Here is a 23,556-nt window from a genome sequence, read left to right on the forward strand (position 1 = left end):
CTATTTTGAAGCCGGAGCCCACCCGGCATTACCTTCGTGGAATCACCGCCGCCGGCCCGGCGATCCGAGGCGCTGCACCCGCCTCCCCACTGAGGGCCGCGCTGCCATTGGCGGCCCTCGAAACCGGAAGTCAGGCAGGCCCGGCCGTGACGAAGGCGGGGCCTGCCATGGGGCGGAAGTGAGGCGACGAAGGAGCATGGCGGCGCCGGTGTAAGCAGGACTCCCGTGTCTTGGGGAGAGCCCTGCTGGTGACCTGGATGATGTTGCCGGTCTCCCGTGATTGAGAGGGAGACCGGAGAAGAGGAGAGCCCCGACGCGAAGGCCGAGAGCAGCTGAGCTTGCAGGCGGGACTCCGTGATGGAAGAGGAGCCCCGCGCTGCACAGAAGAAGAAGCCGCCGCCCGGAGGAGCCCCGCCCAGGAGAGCCCGGTGAGTTGAAGGGCTGGGGGGCTCCGCGTGGGCCACTGTTGGTGCCTGCTGAAGGCACAGTGACTGCGAAGAGCGGCCCCACTTGGCAGCGGGCCGCTCCAGCACCTGGGGGCATTTTTAAGAAGTTAGAGTCCCCCGTAGGGGACTTCATCGTGAGTGGGACAGAAGAGAGGAGGGGCGCCGGGACACGTTGTCGGTGTCCGCCACTCCAGCAGCGCGAGCTCATGCCCCTTGTTCGTGGGGGGGCCATGAGAGCTTCAAGGGCGGCCCCGGTTGGCAGCGGGTCGCCCCAACGCGTGTAGAGCCCCGAGAGGCTCTTTGCCCCTATCGTTGTGTTCAGAGCCATGGAGGCTCTAAGGGGGCAGATTTGTTTTACGGGCCCAGAGAGGCTCGAGGTGCCCTACGTGATTTGAAGAGCCTGTGTGGCTCCAGCATGGCGCAGTTTGCGCCCAAGGGTCAGTGAGGACCCTGTCGCAGTTTATTTTATTGCGATGCCCAGGTGCCCAGCACTTTGTGGGCACCTGCCACGTTTAGGCTTTTTGTACTTTGGACTGGCGCTGCATGGCAGCGCGCCCTGACATTGGACACAGGGCATCCTTGCCCCAACAAGGCCAGTTGGCCTAGGGACTGCCACAGGTAGTGGCTTATGTAGTGTAGGCGCAATGTGATTTCTATGCTTTTAAATAGTAATTGCCTACTGTGTGTTTTTGCGCTATTGACTTATGTTATGGCACCTCTGAATGTTTATGCATTATGTGTCTTCCTTTCCATGCGCTGCACCTCTGAATGTTTAGTCATCATGTGTCTTCTTGCGCTGCACCCCTGAATGTGATTTTATTGCATCATGTGCTCTATTCTTAACACCTCTGAATGTTTAGTCATCATGTGTTTCTCCTTATTACTCCTCTGAATGTGTTCATGCATCATGGGTAAGGTGTTCTGGTTTATGCCCCTAAATGTGGTTATTCTTAGGTGGTTGTCTTTTCTACTCCTCTGAATGTAGGTTTATTACATCATGGGTAATGTATCCTTTCTTAGACCCCTAATGCTGTGTGATACTTAGGTGGTTCTTCTTTCTTAGTACAGGTTGTCCTAGTAAGGTCCTGGTTCCTGTTACCAGTGGTTACTGGTGGTTATCTTTGATTATTATTTTATGTTACATTTATTCTTTATTCTAGAAGTGATTTGATATTCTACATTTTATCTAGGAGTTCTATATCTGATTTTGACAGGCGCCCATGTGGCCCTGTCTTGTGTACATAATCCCTGTGAATATTGCCTGTGCCAGTTGGCACAATGTATATGTGTGATTTTATCTGATGTGTTTTTACAATACAAAAGTTATTTTTATAATAACCTTGTGTGGAGTCCCTTCTGTGGTGTGCCTAGTATGTTGTTGCTGTTGTGCGCTGGCGCAAATGCTTTACACATTGCCTCCGAGTTTAGCCTTACTGCTTGTGCCAAGCTACCAAGGGGGTGAGCAGAGGTTATCTTGGCGTGTGACTTCCTTGCCCTGACTAGAATGGTGGCTTCTGCCTGGCTTTGGCGTCAGCCTTAGCCTACCAGAAATAGCCAGTTCTAACATTGTTGGTCAGCGGTGCGGATTTTGGACTTGTGTTTGCGCAGTGCCATAGCGACAACTGGCTACATTACAAAACTCTGCAATTGTTTTTTTCTCAGATAGTCACATGTTTGGGATTATTGTTTTTGATTTTTTTCCTCAAGAGTGTCATTTTCAAATGTGTTTCTGCGCTTTATGTTTAGTGGCAGATGAGAGAAAGTGACAGGGCGGGACGCCAGTAGAGGGGGAGGTTCCCACAGATTAGGAATCCCTTGCTGGGTCCGGCGTCCAATCCCAAAATCCTGTCCCTGTGTGGGTAGATGGAAGAGAGGGAGTGTGAGGAGAAATGACTAGCTCAGGAGGGTGTTGTTCCCTGAGTGTAGTGTGTGTGTCTGGATTCCCCAGTGTGGTAGGATCCAGTGGTGGCAGCTTTAATGTGTCCAGTGTGTTAATTCCCATTCCCCGCTCCCAGAGTTTGGTACCTGTGTCACGTGTGGTCAGGTTGAGTGATCAGGGGTGGTGGAAACTGCCTTACCAGTCCGAGGGGGGGGAGTGTGCGAACGAATGATGTGCTGAACTGGAGGAGTTGGTGTGAGTTTTCTTTTTGTTAAAGAGCTTGCATGAGAGGTGTACCTCTGGTGGTGTGCAGGAGGTCCTGCAGAGGCACTGGACAGGAAGGTGGATGTCTGGCGGTGTGCTAGATGTCTTGCAGAGGCATTAGGGAGTGGTTCCAAAAGGAGTGGCTTGTGTATCTGATGATCCTGTAAAGGGGAAGAGGTTCATGTGTAACCCAGCTTGGTCCCAGTAGTATGGTAGGGGTGTAGGGGCTCACGCCCTGTCTCAGTGGAGGCGGAGTGAGTGTGGGACGGTGTGTCCCACGTTGGCCTGAAACCCTATCTCAGGGCCTGGAGGGTTCCTTAAGGGAGCGCCAGGTCAGGGGCCTAAGCTGTACATAGGTCATTTGAGAAGGATCTTCCTGTGTCTAGAGGACGGGGAGTGTCTGTAACCAGAACTCCGGCGGTCCTAGTGTTGGGCAGTACCGCTCCTAAGTGGAGGGTGCAGAAGTCCTGGCTCGCTGAGCATTTGACCGTCTAGAGTGCTTGACCATTTGTGGGGCCTCTGGAGGTCGTTCCCCGAGGAGGGGGGAAAGCCGGGTTGGGGTTGTGGCCTGACCTGGGAGGAGTACTGGAGGAGAGTGTGTCGCTGATACGCCGCTGGCGTGTGCTCTGTCTAGCCTGAGACATACTGGAACTGGAAGGGGGTGCAGAGGGACGGTGTCCTTACTTCTGACCCCGGTGTAACCTGAGGGTTTAGATCTTAGGTTGGGAGATTAGGAAACTTCTAGGTCAAGAGGAATCTCTACCAAAGTGGATCAGCTGAAGAGACTGAGGGGGCTGCCCTTGCTGTGTGGGGTGAGCAGAGGTTATCTTGGCGTGTGACTTCCTTGCCCTGACTAAAATGGTGGTTTCTGCCTGGCTTTGGCGTCAGCCTTAGCCTACCAGAAATAGCCAGTTCTAACAATGACGAAACTGGCATGATCTCCTCTTACCACCCCCCGCCCCCCCAGGTCAGCCGTACTCAGTGTCTGGATACCCTCACTGGTGATTATCCGCACTCTATATAAATTCACATCATAACACCAACAGCAGAAGACACTCAAGAGAAATGACAGCACAGCCAGAATGTGCTGCTGGGATATGCCAGCTCTGACAGAAGGTACTGCTAGGGTATTACAGCAGCAGCAGTTGGCACAGTGGAGTAAGAGAGCATGTGGCACTTAGATCATACAGGATACTGACAGAGGACTAAGTTATTGACTGTCTCCTGCTTTTTAGAATCTCTCCTCTATTGGCCTGACCTATCAAAGTTTAAAAAGGAATTTAGCAGTAAAGGTGAAAAGCAGTTGTCGCTGGCCAGTCTAGGGTCCCCGCCGAGTAACTTGGAGGGCCTTCCTACACCACATTATTGAGTTTTGGGTCTGAGGTTCTGGTCTTAAATTCATCTCTGCTCCTTTCTATCGGTGTCTCACATGGTAGCCATTTATTCTCATGCTTCAGAGTCAAATGCCAACCAGCAGGCCCAGTCTCCTGGTAATACCAAGCCCCCAGCATTTCCCATGCTCCCATGTCGGCCTCACAAAATAGTCCCTGCAGGCAGACAAGAGTTGTGCTCTTTCTCCTCACTCACGGAGTGCTGTCAGTCTGAAGGCAGTGTTGGAATTCTCTGTGGAACTTAGTTTCCTATGAGGCAATAATTACTGCTCTACTTCGGTGGTTCAGGTGTACCTAAAATGGACCCCCAGTGTCACCAAAACTACACAGCAGTGACACACACACACAGGCACTCCACTGCTGTTTGTACGAGCATAACAGCCTCCTCTGTAGTTCCCACTCTAGTGACAGTGTCTCTGGACCAAAGATTGGCACTCCAGGGGCTGTATTACACATACGACGCAATTTCCCTGATTGAGCCGGGCACACATTTTAAAAGGTGTGCCCGGCGCAATCGAGGAAAAATGCGACGTATTAGGGTGAATGCAGTCACCTGAAAAATGGAGTGGCTGCTCTGAAGCTGCTTCGTGTTTTCACAGTGCAGCCGGCAACCTGCCTGCAATTTCAAAGGGGATAACAGATCCCCCTTGCAGGCGGGTGCAGTGAGTGAATGCACTCGCCTGCAAGGGGATGTCCATGGAACCCCTTTTCCCCCCACTAGAGGGCTGTAATCAGGGGCAACACTGTCAGTGCACCTCCTGAGAACTTCTTTGCCTCTGCACTCACGTCTTAGGGAACGTTCTCTTGAGGAAGCACTGTATGTGTGCCAGCACTTTCGGTATTACAGAAGAGGCTGCACCAGCGTCTGTGGCCCCTTCTGTAATACCAAAGGACCCAGAGGCATGCAAAGTGGGCGCATACGCCTGCTTCGCCCCAGAGGCACTTCTATAATACGGCCCCTAATCGGTTCCTGCCAGTAGGGAGAGTTTGGCTACTTAAAGGATGATTTTACCTTTATTTCAGACTCTCTGACTGCGCCGTCTCATAGCAGTACTGTGCCCTTTTATACAAGTGCCCCAGGGGCGCAATAGGCATTTGTGTCCCCCTGGGGCACTTTGGTATTACAGAAGGGGCTGCAGAGGCTTGTGCGCCCCCCTACTGTAATACCGATAGCGCTGGCACACAAAGTGCCAGCGCCATCTTCAGAGGGCATTCCCTCATTTGCATGGAGTGTGGCCCAGCCCAGCAGCAATGTTGCTTTTAGTATCCTTGCCCTCACAATGGACACTGGCAACAAATAACATCCTACCTTTCCTTCCCACATGTTTTGTAAAGCAGCGGTACAAGTGAGAAAAATCTCCCTCATGCATGGCCTGCCACAGATGTGTAGTTCATGTTCTCTGAAAAATTAGATTAGCACTTACTTTTACAGAGAACGCTATGGAGGTTTCTGGATTTGGGGTGGGATGGAACGGGGACTGTAGGGCTCAGTCATATTAAACCTTGATCACAGGGTAGTAATCCTGCTGCTAATTCCTGGAGTCACTGACATCTGAAGGGTGCCAGCAGAGCTGGGACTCAGGCCAGACCTTCAATGCAGCACTTTTAAGCTATCTGTGACATGGCATTAAAAGCCTATGTAGGAGGATACTAAACACTGTTGCTGCTAGATGTAACTCCAGTGGGCCTGCAGCGTGGGTTGACCACTCCGATATATACTTGCCTAAATGGTCTTATGATAAACATGTTAAAAAATAAAAAATCGTGTGGTTTAGGAAAGGTAGGACTAATTACAGGTGGCATTTGGGAGCAACTAATGTAAAATTGGTCACTAGTTAGACGTCGATTGGTCTTCTAGTCGACAATAAATCAACCTCGAAACCTCGGGTTGCTGGAAATTAATGCAGCACTTTGGCCTTGGTATCATTTAGAGAAGATTCAATAGACAATGGGAGTAACTATTTTAACTTTTAGGTAGGGGAGGGCAGAAATTCACTTAAAAAGTGGGAGGAGCAACATATGTTGGTGAGTTGAGCAAATACGGTGTGTAAAATAGGGGTTGGCGGAATGTTTCATTACACCCATGGAATTTGGCAAGTCCATTTTACTTGTAGCGGGGAGTTCTAGCCAAATTTCGGCTATTGCAGCGTGGCAGATTTTATTCTCTATGAGGCCCCAGAAATGCGAGAGAGATTTGGCATCCCCTAGCGCCATTTTCTAACATGGGCGGTCAGTGAGAAGGGTGCTTCTTGCGCAGATCTGCTACAACGTGATTAGATTTTCAACTTGAGAGGCAGGAAAATAAACTCTAACGGCTGTGCTCTCTTGTGCAACGCATGGTGCAGTTTACGATGATTTTTCGGCACTGCTCGAGCTACTGGTGCTAAATGCCCCGCGAGCAGCGCAACATGCAAAGTTCCGTCTATTGACAGAACTCTGCAGACTCTCACAGAGTTTTTATATAACTGCAAGTTCTGACCCACCCCTACTTTTAAGGCAGCATACATGGCAAAGAAAAGGATTTGAAGTCCATGAGCATGAAAAACTCTTATGCTCATTATATCAATATGAGCAATAGAGTTTAGGTGGTCTTAGCTACACAAATGGAGGAGTACTCTACAATTTTTGTGCCACAGCAGCGCTTGATTTAATAGTGGATGGAATCAGGCTAGGTCATTTGAGGAAAAGAAATAATGATATGCCTGCTAACTGCTCTTGCGAGTAGCAGAGACAAAGGTAACTGAAAGTGCTCAGATAATATCTTGGCCAACCTTGATAATAGGAAAGATGGTAAGTACTTTGTCTTTCTGAACCATGTACTTGGGTCATGTGAAAAAAGGGAGCCGGGCCCGAAGGTGGTATGACCACTTCAGTAAGTAGGATACACTTAAAAAATAGGATATTTATATAATGTATATTCACATTAATAATGAATGAGTATGTTATCATTAATATAGTAAGCAGAGTTTGTTTTAGTATTGTGCGTTTTTTTGTGTACCATTCAGAGTTAAATATGAACTATGTATAAAAGTAATAGAACATTTTTTTAAATCACAATAGCTGGCTGTTTTCTCTGAGGAAGAACATTTGTTGAGGTTTTTGGAGGTTAGAACAGTTCACAAAAAACTTGCCTAACCATTTTTTATTTACTATAATCATATTTTCAATATTTGCAATTATTTACACTCATACATATCAGCCTATTGCGACACCACTCTAAACAAATTCAATAGAAGGGATATGCAAAATCGAACAAATACTGTATTTCACCAGTTAAGCGGAACACCACACACCTTGCCTCTCTACTCAGAATCTTCTCCTTTAAATACAGAGGGCTTCTCACTTTTATCATATTGTTGGGCTTTTTAAAACTGCTATGCTCAAATTAGCTTCACAGATCTACGAGGGTAGAAATCATGGTTTCCTGGATCTACCAGGCTAAGCAGTCTGACGCCCAAAATCATTTGATCTGCTTACATGTTATAAGCTGCTTCTCCTGGTAATCATAAGGTGCTGTCCTGGTCCCTGTAGAATTGTATTTCCTGCAGTAAGCAATCCATGAATGTTTGGTGATCTAACACATCACGCACAGGTGGACCCAATCAGTCTACAATACCAGCAATGAGTGCAACATTAATTGCAGAATTAGGATTGTTTAAAGTGGATTCCTTTGATTTATCAATACGGTCTGTCACAACTTAAGAAAACTTAAGAAGCTTTACGTGGCTGACTAGGGTGGTATGTGTGTTTTATCTATGTTATTTTGAGTCAGAAACTCCTCATGAAGGCTGAGCTTATTGCACCATAGGATCTGGTGGGGTTTTCTTATGCAAGAATCTTGTTCCTGAATGAAGTAGTCTGGGACTGGTTGCTTCAAGATTCTTTATATGTGTGCAAATGCCTGTGTGACATTAGTTTTATCTATTTAAATGAACGAGCAGTCTGGTGTTCTCACTAGATTAACTGTTACTCAAGAATTCTACCTGTCAAATGTGAATGCGTTTGCTCAATACATGTGTTCAGATGGCTAAACATAGTTTTTAGCATATATCTTACAATCCAGTATAAGCAAAGAGTACAGTCAATAGTTCGTGGTTGGGGGGGAGGGGGTGGGGGGGGGGGAGGGATCTTAATCTGCTGTCTGAATAGCAATGGTCGCTTCTTCGGACATCCCTGGAAAAAAGAAAAGCTCGAGCAGTGAGCATCAGCTTGTCAGGGAAGAAGGAGGGATTTGACGGCTGCACCAGCAGCACTTGCAGCTCGCTGAAGCGGCATGCTGAAGTTATCTCCAGGAGAAAACAGTCTTAAACGTAAGCAACCGCAAGCAACCACTGTGTAGGGTCTCAATAGGTGTGCCTATAAGGAATGTAAGAACTAAATTAAGGTTCCATTACAGTACAAGGAAAGGCACAGGCGGTAACATGATTATGCCTTTTCATAAAACGCACCATAACTGGTGCATTAAATAAGAAGGGCTGATCAGCAAACACAGAAAGGGGAAACAAATAGGCTATAACAGTACCCACAGCAAGACCATGTCCGGCAAAGGACAGAAAAAAACAGAAGCACATTAGAAAGGTTAGCTAGAGAGGACTGACCCAACAGTCCTCAAACCGGAACACAAACTTTCCCCAGCAACCACAATAGATCGACTTGAAGTATACACAACAGCTGGTTCAGCTCAATTTCCATGCATGGAGGTGTAGATTGTGGAGGTTTAGATGAATAAGCCTGTTGTGTTGCTGGAGAAGCAGGCCCTTCCAAAAAGGCAGGCACAGCGAAGAGCAGATGACTAAACGCCACAGTTCTGAGTACCACAGTCTTCAAACCAAGTCTGGGGCTATGGGGATGAACTGAAGCCAGTCCATCATGGAAACAGATCAGACGCAAGAATACAAAGGAGATCAGAGTCCCACAGAAGGAGGAATGAGTGTCCCAAGAAGTTGGAAACTCCAGAGTTCAAAATGCATAACATAGTGTTCTAAGAGGTGGTGAAAACATACAACCAAAGCATGCCCCACTGGGAGAATATGTAATGAATTACATCCAGCTGCAGAAACCATTTGGGGTCAAGTCAGATGACATCTACTGAACTCATCTGTCCGGATGCAGAGAGAACCTGCCAGGTAACAGACCACCAGACGAAGGTCCAGCCACTGCAACAGAATCAACGCCTCCTGGTACAGTACATACAATCCCCCTCTGCTCTACTTGTTGCAGTAATGCATGGTGGTTGTGTTGTCCTTTAGCAACTGAAGAGGTTTGTCCTTGACGAAGGACAGAAAGACATTGAGAGCCAGCCGGTGGCACACAGCTTGAGAAGGTCGATTTGGTGCCTCTGCTCCAGTGGAGATCAGAGGCCTCTGATCTCCAACTCATCCAGGTGAACTAGAGCCCAGAGATAAGGCATATGACACCATCATGGGCTCTGTATTGGAAAGGGAAGAGGGTCTGCGGCACACTGACATCCATCATCCACTACTGAAGGTCCCAGAGTTCCTCATCCAAAATGCAGATGCTGTCCGAGAGACACCTCAGTGCTCCGCCAATTGAAGGCAAACATTTCTGTACAGAGCTTTGGTGTGCCTACGGGCAAGAGGCACCAACAGGATGCACAAGGTCAAGAGACCAAGAAGCCCCAGAACCCACCAGGCTAGAACACAGGACTGAGCACAAACACAAACAAATTCTGAATGTCCCTGACTCGCTATGGTGCAAATAAGCTTTGAGAGACACCGTAACCAAAAAGGACCTCATAAAAGGTATCCTTTGTAGTGGTTGAGAATTGCATTTTAGGTTAGTTGACAGAGAACCCGGTGGAGAACAGCAATGAGATCATTGTCTGATGTGCTCATGAACACACTTTTTAAGAACAAAGGATAGATGCCTAGAGGATATTGCCTCACCATGATGTGGGTGTTTATGTACCTTCAGGACTGTCAGTCGTATGGCCACTGACTGGACCACATGTTGAAATTGGAAAGTAGATGCCTCAATATATCAAATGGCTGAGCGACACAGATAAATTGCTTTTGGACTTTTTGACTAGATTAAATACATTTCCTTGATTGTATCATGGAACATGCACATCCAGAATATCTTAATAGCAAATGTTTCGATCTATGGATGAGAGAGGATTTGTGCAAAACAATCTGAAATCATTTGAGGTGGAATTAAATTGCCACTAAATAACTTTTGAATCTATCCTTGTGGAGCACCCCTTTTTTTTCATTACCGAATCCCAAAGAGGATGGGAGTAACAGCCCAACAAGAAGCTGGTATTCACAGAGCGGAGGGTTAGACTGGCTGAAGAAAAGACCCTCTTGCCAAATGATTTTGTTTGTTTAAATTCTTGGTCAGGATTTGTAGTGGGAAACATGTTTGGATTAGGCCCACTTGTGAAGGGCTGAACAACAAAGGTATCTGGTGTAGGGTGCTATCAGAGAAAAACAGAGTAGCTCAAAGCAAGAAAATTACGCCTGGCAAGTTGTCTGCTGAAAGGGGGGCCCAGAGCACGGTTTGGCTCTGGCCCCTAATAAAGTATCCATCAAAGCCTTGCTAAATGGGAGGAAAGACACAGCAGATGCCTGCCCAGATTGGAGGATCTCAGTTAGTACATTTGTATTGACTACTATCGTGGGTAGGTGGAGGTCAAGAATTTAAGCCGTCCTAAATATAACCATAGCGTAGGATGCGGAATCCTCTGACAGGTCCAGGAGGAGAAAAATGGGCCATCTCAGGAGAAGTGTCAATGCCACGTGCAAGTCTTCGTACCAATAGTCATTGGTATGGGGCTGAGCGAAGTCATCTCATTGGTCAGTGCCAAAAAAAGTGCAAAGTGGGCTGCCTCTCTTGAATAGGAACATCCAGTAGAGGAAGTGGTACTTCGAAAAGATTCAGGCACAACGTGGGCCTAGGTCATTCTGGTGCCAACTCGACGTAGGAGAGAACTGTTGGTTTCTCCTCCACTGGCACCGACGGAGTCATAAAGTGGGCATCTAGGAACCCGGGCCAGCACAGGTCTCAGGGTCAGAAGCGGAACCAGATACAAAAAGGGCTCGGAGGGTCCAACTGTTTCAAAGAGCAAACCTGCCAGTGTTATACCTGAAGGAGGGCCTTGCGGCTTCTTGGGGACAAAGGCACGCCAGAGTGAGTCTGAAGGGATCTGAAGAGCCAGAACATGGCTGCCCGGAACTCTCTGATCTGATGTGGAGTGGCATTTGGCTGAGGAAACTTGGATTGTGCCGGCACAAGTTTCTAGATCGATTCCAAAGTCGGCTGACTTCGGGAGCAAGATTATGAAGATTGGCACCACACCCAAGCCTTCTCAGGTGAATGTAAGTAATACGAGGGAGCAGAATGGCGCTACGACTTCTTGTGTTTCTTTTTGGATTTACCAGAATGGAGAGCGACAAAGAACGGCCTCTCAGGCAGCTCTGACGGCTCCGAGAATGGCAAAAAGATAGAAACGAACCTTGGATGCGGACCACCATTTGGAACTGTCCCGATGTGAAGTCTTCCTATGCTTGGAGATGTAGAGCTTTGTCTCATGTTGCCTGTTAACTATCAGGTTCATTTGGTGCAGTCGGTGCAGGCCCTGCTGTTGACATCAGGCACCACAGGCATACCTGACAGGTATCAGTCACAGACATTTGCTTGCGACAGTCTGGACAGGGCTTAAAGCTTGTATTTTATCGGGGTGCAGGGGTGGGGATTTGTGAAATTCCTTCAACACTTAACATTTTTAAGGTACAAGTTTCAAAGAGAAGATGAGGGAGCTCCAGAACCGTGTCCGGTGGTGTGGAAAGAAAATAACTGACGTAAGTGCGCAGGAGTAGCGTGTATAAAAGCCAAGCACGTAATTTCTGGAGCAGCATCAGTAGAGAGCTGCAAGGAGTCACTTTCTAGTATGCAGGGGCACTGCTGGAAAGTTTCGAATCCAGTCTGACACCTGGGGAATATTCAAAAGGTGAGGAATATGTAGCTAGAAGTCTTTAACAGAAAACCTAATTTTACTCTTCATGTTTATAAACATCCTATCTCTTTCATATGAACAGTACCACACCAAGGATGTATGTGGTTTGTGGGAAGGGTTATAGTGGGACCATGTGTTATAAAAAATCTGTACCCCACCGCACACTACAAGGCTATTGCAAGTCAAATCAGAGTTTCATAACCTTATAAAGGAACTAAGCTTGTTCCTCTATATCCTCGCTAAACTGTTTGGTGACTTGCAATATCCTTATAACGTACAGCAAAGGGTATTTAACCGAATATATACATAAATATTAATGTGCACATGCATATTTGTGTATATTACACAATAAAACACACGCTGCTTTGCTATTAGCGATTATTGGGGGCCGCACCAGTTTCATCCAGCCTCCAGAAAGTAATCAAGAATCGTGACAAGGGTTCAAACAAAAAAATAAATCTGCTGAAAAATGGCTAAAGATGAAGGCAAGGAGGGCAGTCACTAATGGCCTGGATTGCCTTTTCTACACCTGCTCTCCATGCATACAGGCCGGCCTCTGGATAAGCAGTCCCGTCCCTGCCGGTGCAGCCCTGTGAAACTCGCCGCCACCTCCCGGGAACAGAAGGCGCGGTCTACCGTCCCCACTGACGCACAGCACAGCCCGCCTTCTTCGCAGCATGTTAATCATGCGGAGAGCAGGCCCGCCGGTGATTGTAATTCAGGAGCTAAAGGGGCTTTAGATGTGACGCTCCCGGCACCGCAGAGGCTCTGAGGTGTGCTGCGGGAAGTGATGCATGATACAGGGAAAGCCGGCTCCAGGGAGTGCTCAGCGCACACTTTAATAAAGGAGGCCCCGGGGCATACTGATCTACACACTGCGAGAGCGGCTTCTGTCTCACACGGTGAGGGCCGCCTCCCCGCCACACACACGCTACTCGTCACACTACGAATTCTGCATGCCTGAAACGGCGTGCATGTCACACAGGAAGATCCGTGTCCGGCACACACAGTGAGTGCTGCATGCTTGTGAGGACCTCTGTGTGTCACATACTGCGACTGACGCCTGTCTAAAGCTGTTCACCACAAGCAGCAAGCTCCGCCCGCCACTGAGGGGCTCCGTTACGAACCGCGAGTGAGGTCTGCGTGAGGCTGTCCATGACACACTTGCTGCAGTACGTGGCACTCCAGAGAGTGAGGGTCACAGAGACTGTTCAAGAATCACTGAGCTCTGGCTAAGGTGCTGTCCGTCTCACACACAAAATGGTGCTCGAGAGAAGCTCTCTCACATACTGCGGGCTCTGTCTGACGCCGTCACACCCAGCCAGTGCGGCTTGAAAGAAGCTGTCCTTCACACAGGGAGCGTCCCTTGCTTCAACTAGGCTAGCCGTCACACGAGAGTGGTAAGACAGGCTGCCAGCAACAAAGTGTGCTGCTTGCTTCAGACAGTCTCCTTCACTCAGTGAGTGTTGAATGCCTCAGACAGTGAGTGTTGACTGCCTCATAAGGTAAGCGCTGGCTGAGAGGCTCAGTTGGATATTGCGAGTGCTGAGTTATTGTGCCTGAGAGAGGTTGTCTTTCTGGTTGTCTGGGCTGCATGAGAGGCTGGCCTGCGACATGCTGTCCATCACATTCTGAACACGTGACTGCCCGTCACATACACGGACTGCCGCCTCCATGATATATGCTGTACGCCACACAGAGCGAGTGCTGCCTGTCACACCGAGCGAGTGAGGCCTGACAAAGTCTGTGCGGGACACACAGCAAGGGCTGCCTGTCTATCAGATGAAGCGCCAAGTGAGAGGATGTCTCCAGTCCCAAGCACATCAACCGCTGCCCGCATTCACAGTGACGGCGGAGGGAGACTGTCAAACGCAGCAAGCATTGCTCGAGAGCGGATGCCGATTATTTTCAGACGGAGTGACGCCGTCCATCACACACGTCACAGCTCTGCAGAGGATGCCAATCACTGGCACATGTTCACGTCTACCACAACAACCAACTGAGACGGGTCCACACACATAAATCGTCAGGTCATCACTGACTGCAATAGGTACATATAGAACTGCTATGGATGCATGGATGACTTCTCCATCCATATTATGCTCAGAGCATCTCTGGCAGCTATTTGTGCTCGAGAGGGGGGGTACCACTGACTGCCTGCGGTCAATCACCACCTGTACAGGTGCATACGCAGCAAACATTACAGGCTACTAAAGGTCCATTTGTAACACACAAATCACTGCCTGCTGTAGGTTCATATGCACCAGTATCTCAGATTGCTGCAGATTCACACGTACACATCATCACTGCCTCCTACAGCCTGAGATCTACACAACGGACTGAAATATCGCGCAGGAGCTACTTCTATTCAACACAGAGCCAGGCAAGTTCCTCCTCACCTAACTTCCTCCACGAGTAGTCATAGTCAAGTTTATTTGTTTGATTAATTAAAATCTTACAAAAATACATTTTAAAATATCATCAGCAGTAAAAAGCTTAAAACACCATGCGCATAATTATTCTAGTATTATATAATTTAAAAAGGAGGAACCTAAATAATGTTTTCCTTAAGGTTTTTGCCAATCACAGATAAAAATGTTACGAATGTAGAATTCATTAATACATCATTCGGGTTTAGACATGCCATTAGCGCTTGTCTTCATGTTCTTACTCCTCGAGCATTAAATAATCTCTTAAGAGTAACTTTCCTTTCCACCTCTATTGCAGGGCACAGACATAGCAGATGTAAAATTACTTCTTGAGCACATTTACATAACCTACATATCGTATTGTCCTCAATAGTCATAGTCTTCCATAGTGGCCGATGGCACAAACCAGGCCAAAGACCAAAACGTACTCTTATAAAAGTTTGTTTGCTTTGCTGTGACCAAGGAGTTTCAAGATAATTTTGGACTTGCTTTTTTTTGTATCCATTTATAATTGGCCATGCATGCCTTCTTTTTACCAATAATTTTTTATCTTTTATCAGTGATAGATGAATAGTCAACTTATTAATTGTTCTTTTGAAACTTTCCTGGGTAATTGTGTTTTCCCAAATTGGTATTATTCCAAATTCTTCTTTTGCTTTGTTTAGATATGCCCAAGCTTGTAGCTTCCGGTTGTCTCTTACTTCTTGCCATAATGTTCGAGATAATTGATTGACAAGGTCATTTTTTATGCGATACCAGACTTTCAAAATTTGACCTTTCCGGGCATAATGTTGATTATTTATCCCGAACTCCAACCTCACCTGTGCTGGCGAGTCATTACCTGGTAAGTGGAATAATATCTTGTAAGTTTTCGCCACTGTGTTGTTAATTATCTGTGCAGCTTTACCATTTAAGACTTCGGAGCCATATGTCAAAGTTGGTAATAATTTAGCAGATATGATCTTTAATAAAGGACCATATGACAGTGTAGTTAACTTCTTTTGTATGGTTCTAAATGCAGTCACCAAACTGTTTGCTTTCCTAGTGATGTCTTTCCTCTGTGGGAGAAAACCTCCACAAGTAACTTCAGTGTATAAAATGTCTGTTCCATCAGTTAAGCAAAGAAAGGCAAGGTCCCATTTTAGACCAGAACCCAGAGTAGAGGAAACTCAAAAGCTAATTTATGGCCCGGCGGGCTGCCTTCCACACTGAAAGAACCTCACTGATCTGCCCCTCAGCATAGGACAGCCTACTTCATTTAGAGATACGCCACAAGCTGGATGTCAAGGAATACTATGTTGTTGTGGCCCAAAAAGCGCTCTTTTTTTCTTTTTCAGGAAAATCTCTTCAAAGCAGCGGTTTATATGGGAAAATTAAAATCAATGTCTCTGGTGGGCAGGTAGCTTCCTATAGTTTTTTATTGTAGGGGCATTTTTAGGTCTTGCCTAGACAGCGCACGCGGTCTATTCAAGGTTTTTTGTTTTCTAACAGTGGTCGTGGAGGCCGCCCATTACTTACCATTGGTTGACTTCACTGTCCCTCTCATTTCCTAGCTTCTTAATGGTCAGCTGCTGTAGGCTTCCTTCCTCTTTGTGTTTGTCTGCACCACTCCATTCTTCTGAACGTCACTCTAATTTAGTCTACGCCACTGTACTCTACGCCACACCACTCCCCTTCCCTCCAGGCACTATCCTCTAGCACCTCTCCTCTACGTCACTAACCTTTAGTCATGCTGCTGTACAACACGGCTAAGGGACATTAGGATAGCCAATAATTCTTACGTAGTCGAGACCTATTGGCTTTGCCACGTCCTGTTTTTATTAGAGTTTAAATGCTTTATGAGTGAGTGTCTTTTGAGATAGGTCCTTCATGTATTTAGCCCATCCATGCAAATGCTGCCGCCAACCCTCTGCTGTTTACTTGCCTCCAGGTGTCATCCGCTTGCCCCAATCCCCCCCACCTCCGTTGTCAGATTGGCCCTACCCATTCCCTCCCACTCCCATTGTCAACTTGATCCCAGTCCATCCTTCCTACCCAGTGTCGTCGATTACCTCACTCCCTCTTCCTCTCCATGTTATTTCTTGTTCACTTCCCTCCCTTTTTGTGCCCTTCGACAATAAACAAAAAAAAAGTGAATGAAATCGCCAACACTGGCCGAGTCACCATAGCGCTTCTTTCCCACATCCTCCATTGCCCCCACCAAACTCCCTCCTCTGTGTTGCCTCTTGCCCCTTTGCCTGCAATAAAAAAGCAATATTATGAGGCCAGCTCTCCAATTTCATAACATTTCTTAAAATTACTTTCAGTCATGCTGCTGTACAATAAGGATAACACAAAAAAACCAACGACAAAGCCAATAGCTCTCTCGTAGTTGAGACCTATTTGCTTAGCCAATGCTTATTCTATTTTTCTACCCGGGACCGCCAGACATGGAAGTCCCAGGCATAGTTGAGACCCCACCCTAAATCGGGCTGGGCATTGCTTTAATGACGTGGCAGACTCTGAAAGAGAGACACCTCAAAGTCACCCGTGCACACATCAAAATTCTCTTTTATGCTGATGACATGCAGCTCATACTCTTCATTTCCGACAAGAACACAACCCAACAACCAAGTTCACCACTTGCATGACAAAGTCATCAACTGGATGAAAGGCACCTGTCTTGAGCTTAACACTGACAAGACAGAATCAGTGATCTTAAGAAAGAACACCTCATCATGGGACTCCAACTGGTGGCAGGCCAAACTCAGACACACACACACACTCCCAGAACTCACACCAGGACCCTCAGAATAATGGACAGTGAACTTGATATGACCTCACAAGTCAACACTGTCACTGCAGATGCTTAGGAAGATCTACAAATGGCTCCCAAGCCAACTAGAAAAACTGTCACTCATGACCTAGTCAACACAAGTTGGGCTATAGGAATGCCTTCTACACCAAGATCACTAAGCAACTCACTACAATACTACAAACCATACAGAACTCAGCAGCCAAACTCTTCCTCAACCTCCCATACAGAATTCAATTCACACCACCCAGGGAACTCCACTGGCTCCCGATACACACACATGCTCAATTCAAACTCCTTCCATGCACATTCAGGGCACTCTACAACTCAGGCCCCGCCTACCTGAACAGTCACATCTTCTTCCACCAACCATCCAGGCACCTTCGCTCCGCAGGACTCCAACTCTTACACATCCCACGCATACAAAGAAGCAGATCTGGAGAAAGGCTGTTCTCTTACATCACTCTTAAAGCATGAAAGAGCCTCTCACTCCACATCAGAGCCTCCTTCTCTCTACTTGAATCCTGCAAGAAGCAGAAGACCTGGATTTTGAATTAAACAACTACCATAGGCAGGTCTAGGCACACACATTTCCAACAGTGGACGCACCTAAAGTGTTTATGTCGGAAACCCAATGGTCCCCCATCTCTCGGTGGGCAGAAGATCTGCTCACCAATCTATGGAAGAGTTTCTGCTCCGCCAAACCACAGTAATATTGTTGTGATGAAAAGTTAAGGAAATCCTATAACTGTTTAAGTAAACTTACATTCATATTGTTCTTGGTCTGCACTAGGCTTATTACACCTCTTCCAGAGTTTCTATAATAACCTGAGAAGAAGGAAATTATCCGAAACCTTCCGTCATCCTATTACATCATCTTCTCTCATTTTTCAGCTAAAATCATGGTGTGTATGGGCGATTGAGCAAGATCTTCATGAGAATTTCCTAATGCCAATCCTAGTGCAATCAAAGAGCAGCAGATGCCGAAGATAGGCAAAAGAAGATCCTAAGCGTAACCACAAATACGGTTGCCAGGTACTTATCCAACAGCAGCAGGAGCTGAATAGCTTCCTGCTTTTTTCATCCTCTCGAGTTTGTCACAGACGCTACATGTCCACATATCCCAGAGTGTAGCTACAGGTGTACAGGCAAAGGCAGCCAATGTCCACCACAAGGACCTTTTAAAACATTGGGCAGGATGAGGGCGTGGATAGAGAAGAATGAGAAAAAAACACCACAAAAGTGACTCCCACTGTCCTACCTCTTCATCCCTCAGGTTTACATCAATGTCCTTTGAACGGATAGCATGAGTGACACGCTCAATGTTGTTTTCACGACAGTAATCAAATATGTCCTTATCTTCCTCTCTAAAAAAAGAAAAGAAAAAGAAAATTTAACAGCTAATTTATGAATGGAGTTAAAAAGCAACATTAAACTTTAGAACCAATAATACAGCTACTGAGACAATGAGCAAAGAGTTTAGAACAGAGCACAGTACATTTGCGGAACAGCATAGGCAAAAACAGACAGCATACAGATTGAAAAGACGTAAGGAATAGCCACAGCTTGTGAAAGGAACAAGCATAAAAGGTATAGATTCAGCAAAGAACCAAAGTAGGAAAATGAGGTACACTCTCTGCTTCCCATTCCATTCCATTCTTATGTGTCCTCTTGTTACAAGAGAAGCCTTCTGCTGGGACATGAAGGTTCCTGAACTGGGTTTCTTCAGTTTCAAAATCAGAATGTCTGCAATCTCCGTACACCCACTTTCCTCCGATGCGTGTAACTATACACCCTTGAACCTCCTCTCAAAGGGCTTGATCTTGATCTTGAAACCCAGCACCATTCTTTATGTCCACATCTGAGCCCTCTCGAATATGTCCTTCTGGAGAACGGGACAAAATACTTCCTGTCCGCCCTCCAGAACTGAACAATATTTCAGGTGGGACTCACCTGTGATGTAAGCAGTGGTAACACAACTTACGTTCTACGCTGGTTACGGTTTGCAATTTCCAATCCAAAAAAACCCATGCTCTCTGCATGACGTCATCAGCTTTAACTAAACCATGATTTAGTTAGCATTTTTTCTGTGCTGTCATAAGAAGTACACAAAACTCATGTGGCCACCTGTCTATGACAAAGGTGGGAGTGTGGCTGGAGTTCTAGGGATTGGTGTCTATTTTGCAGCCCTCGAGTCCGGTCCCCCTTTCAATTTCTTTTTTAATTGCTTCAATTTTCTTTTGTTTTCTCAGAATAAAAAACACGTCTGCCGAATATTGATATCAAATGCTGATATCCAAACTTACGCATAGTGAGTATATGGAGCACTTGACAGAGTTTCAACACATGCTATGCAGTCTCATGGCTCAAGTTTAATGGTGGGAAGATTCCAATCTGTATATGCTTATTATGGAAGTTTTAGAACATAGAGATAATGTATGCCCAGGTGTGAGAATCTAAACAGTCCATTTTTGTAAATTATCAAAGGCTTAGGACACAGTGTGTGAGTGTGTGTACCAGTTCACACCCTATCAAAGCCACCATCTTGAATGGAGAGCGAGTTAATGCTTGGGTCAACAGGCCTGTTAATACCATGCCTTTCTGATGGGTTGGTAATGATACATCCCCCCACCCCCTTGTCCCACTTTCCGTGGTTTGCCATACTGAGTAAAGATTTCAGTCCAAAACTGCTCCCATCACCCTGTCCTGGGTCTCCATGGCCAAGTTCCCCTCCCTGTTAGTACTAGAGGAAGAATCTCCTCATCGGCTTCCTCCCTAAAGAGCCCATTTCCTTAGACCAGAAGGCCTTCCCAACAAACTATCCTAACCAAGACAGATTAAGCTTCCTGAATTCTGCCAGCTGGCGAAACATTTCGCAGCATGCTGCAGATCTCATCAAGTCATGAGCCCTGGCGACTAAGTGTGCCTACAGTAAGCTGTTAGGTCTGGGTTTGCTAGAGTATGGAACAGGGTGCAGATCCTCTTGCTCCATTTAAAGTGTCAATGGGGAACTTCTTTTCTGAAGTGGTTTTCTTTATGGGTCTAATATCAAGTTCTGGTCTGTGGTTGTTTTCCCATCTTTCATGCTTTAATGCCATCTCCACTGGAAAGAACCTAAAACATATCGGATTCTATTTCTCCACTGAAAGGGCTACTTTAGATATAACTGCACAGAATAAGACTGGGTCTCACTCCATACTCAACCCGTACTTCCCTAGGAAAGGGAATGATTTCCCTTTGTGTCGCCGAGTGCCTAAAGGAGTACCAGGACCAGCTCCTTGAATATTTCAGGAGACCTTCATGGTCTGGTGTCATTGTCTACTCAGGTCCATTGAGTCACCAAGATGATGACCTCAGATGGTGTTTGAGTCGCAATGTATGTAAGGGATCAAGGCAAAAAAGTCATTCTGAACATGGGTGTCTAGTATCAGCAGTGTGTGAGGAAGGACAATGTATGTGAGAGCAAGTCAAAGAACTGCTATTTAAGCACCAATTACAGTGCACTGCAGCGAGTAGGATTTCTACATTTTCACTACTACACCAGGACTATCTTCTGCGTCCCTTCTGCTATTTTGTAAAGATTCAAATATCATCACACACAAGGAGTGTTATGGAAGAATCACAAGAGGTGCTGTGTAAATGTTAAATATGGAACCTCATGAAAACTCATACCATTTGCTAACGGTTATTACTGGAGACAGATGTATCACATTTTCTTGCCAGATTCCATGACTCCATTACAAATAGGGAAGGAACAGAAGGACAAGCCACATTAGAAGAGATCGGCATAGTCAGTTAAAAGGAAATGTTTTTTCTTAAGAGTAACGTGGCACCAGATCCCTAGAACATATTCACCAGATAGGGCAGATATTTTAAGAAAACATCTGTTGGGACTTACATTTAAGGTGCTAGAATGACCGTGCTGATCACTTCCCAGCACTCAAGGAGTGCCCAGCCCATATCTACAGTTCTGTTACTGGACTTATCCACAGCCTGTCTAATGGCAGGAAAGATGTCCATTGGCAAGGCAGTTAAAAAAGTGACTGTCAATACTACACCATGAAATTGTTTTTATGAGTCCTTGGGTAGGCAGGATTATCTGGGCTCAAACGGTGACAATCCAAGCCTTTTACTACTAGTGCCCTGGGCCTTCAACTTACTTAGAGCACAAAACAGAGCACCAAATACACCCATCTGTCACTTGGCCCTTGGGGTAGCGAACCCATGCAGTCCACGGCTTACTGAGGGAGATGGTTAAGGCAGACACGCAGAATTCAGTAACACGAATTATCTCAGTCAATCAATGTCAAACCAATGCTTTTTCTTAAAAAAGGACATCATACTTCAATTCTAAACACACAGCTCAATAGCCTACATAAAATTTCATAAAGCCATCAAAATGAGCAAACACATATCTGGGAATAATTACTGTGTTGGGTAACCTGGCTGTATGGCCTCAACAGACTGTCGGTAGCAGATAAAATGCAAAGTAAGTTGTCCTCAAAGGTCTAGGACAGCAAATGGCACTACATTTCTTCTCAGGTGATCTCTTTCCTTATTGGTAGATGACATGTCCCAGTAGTTCACTAGCTGCCTATTCACAATCTGCCCGCACTACATGTAGAACAAGTTATGCACCTTTGATAACGCTCTTTCTGGTTCATACTCTAACTGCAGATTCTTTACACTGTGAAAATCCTCAGACGTCCGACTGGACCCAGAAAGCTCAAAAGAGTGCTCCTTTGCGCAGGGAGGTGGTGCTGTGCCACTCCGTTTTGGCGATCTTTCACGCAGAACTGTTGATCCGAGCAGCACATAAGTGCCACCCATGACCGCTGGCGTCAGTTTCTTCCATGACAGACACAAAGCCCATCAGTGTGCAGATTCCTAAACCAGGGTATTTTAAGAAAGAAAGGAAACCATTACACATAACAGGGAGGTGGGAGAGCGGCGAGGTATCTATGGTTAGGTAGAGTATGCACCAGAAACAGCATTACCAAAGGTAAGTTGTTCTTCTGATGAATTCTTCACCTTGTGATGGATACCACAGCAGTTTCTCCTAAGGTGGTGGGTCTGTGGAATGGCTCATAATTAACAGGACAGGACAGCAGGACAGAATAGGCAAAATACCCATCCCAGGACACTGGACTTTCAAGGCAGTAGTACTTAATTAACAAGAGCAACAGAGTCTAATCTCCTAGACAGGACAAGAGGAATACCTTAGAGGAGCCTGGTAATTCACACTGCTGTCTCGAAGGCTCTCTCCCACTTCCATCTTGTGTACCACTCTTGCCCAAGCAAATCAACTTGGATTCTTGGTTGCCACATATCAACACAGCAGACACACTCCATCATTAAACTGCTACACGTGTATTTGTAAAACAACCGCACAACACTCATATCCCATATGAATGCAGTAAAGGACCCTGTTACAGGAGACTGACGGATCAAATTAAATAGGGGAGTTCAATAGGCCTCTCGCCCTGTGCAGGTATAAGGCAAAAAAAGCCTGTGCTACTAATAAGATCTACATGCTGAAACCACTGTAGGTCCTCCTCTGCCCAGTGAGCTGACGACAGTCTCACTCAGTAAATGAGGCACACATGTTATGCCTCTGAACAACTGAACATAACAGAGTCTCACTCCATGTCACAACATACTCTCAGCATACACTCAAGATTACATGCACAAAGGTCTAAAAACCCTAAACCCGCCCGGACCTCGCTAAGGGGAACGAAGGGCAAGGGTGCATATTCTTTGACCCATTCAGGGAACTTTTTCGGTTCCAACATACACTATACCATAAGTATTTCAAGATTTTTGTAAATACATTTGTCTTGAGTGCCTTTTATAGGTCCAAACCTTTTAGCTACTCCGGGATAACACTCTGCCAAGTTATTACTGATGTTTAGGAGTAAAGCAACCACATTTTGAGGCTAGGGATGACTGGCAGGCGGGAGAGTGGTCACATGTCCATCGTTTGAAACCATGGCATATATTCGGTTTTGAATCGTTTGACCATTCTTCCTGGGTGCATTGGTTTTTCCTTTTTGTACTGTAACATTTATATACCATTTACTACCCTACCCCTATGTGTGCCGCTAAAGCACTTACGCACATAGGAAGCATGTTACACCATGCGGGGGTGTGAGGTTGGAAGGGTGTTGTCCTTGTTTAGATTCAATGTTGAAAGTATTTCCATGGCGTGTGTGATGACCATCAAAGTTGCATTTATCCCGTTATGTCACAGTGAGCTTAGCGGTGTGATGGATGAAGGTGTGAAACACAGAAGCGCAGTTATTGTTAGAAGCGTGCTCCCAGGCTTGATCGGTTCTGTAGGTCCCTTGTATTGTGTTCTTGTATGTAATAGTTCACCTT

At 46.2% G+C, this 23,556-nt stretch overlaps 1 protein-coding gene across 1 annotated transcript in view; it reads right to left on the reverse strand.

The window, feature by feature from the left end:
- ACBD6 (acyl-CoA binding domain containing 6) overlaps positions 1–23,556 on the reverse strand; it is a 357,145-nt gene that overhangs the window by 169,158 nt on the left and 164,431 nt on the right. Inside the window, exon 5 of the mRNA XM_086955446.1 lies at positions 18,440–18,545. Within this exon, the coding sequence (XP_086811572.1) occupies positions 18,440–18,545 (106 nt within the window). The remainder of the gene's footprint in view (positions 1–18,439; positions 18,546–23,556) is intronic.

This window comes from Lissotriton vulgaris, chromosome 1_1 (assembly GCF_964263255.1).
Source record: "Lissotriton vulgaris chromosome 1_1, aLisVul1.2, whole genome shotgun sequence".
NCBI classification, from domain to species: domain Eukaryota; kingdom Metazoa; phylum Chordata; class Amphibia; order Caudata; family Salamandridae; genus Lissotriton; species Lissotriton vulgaris.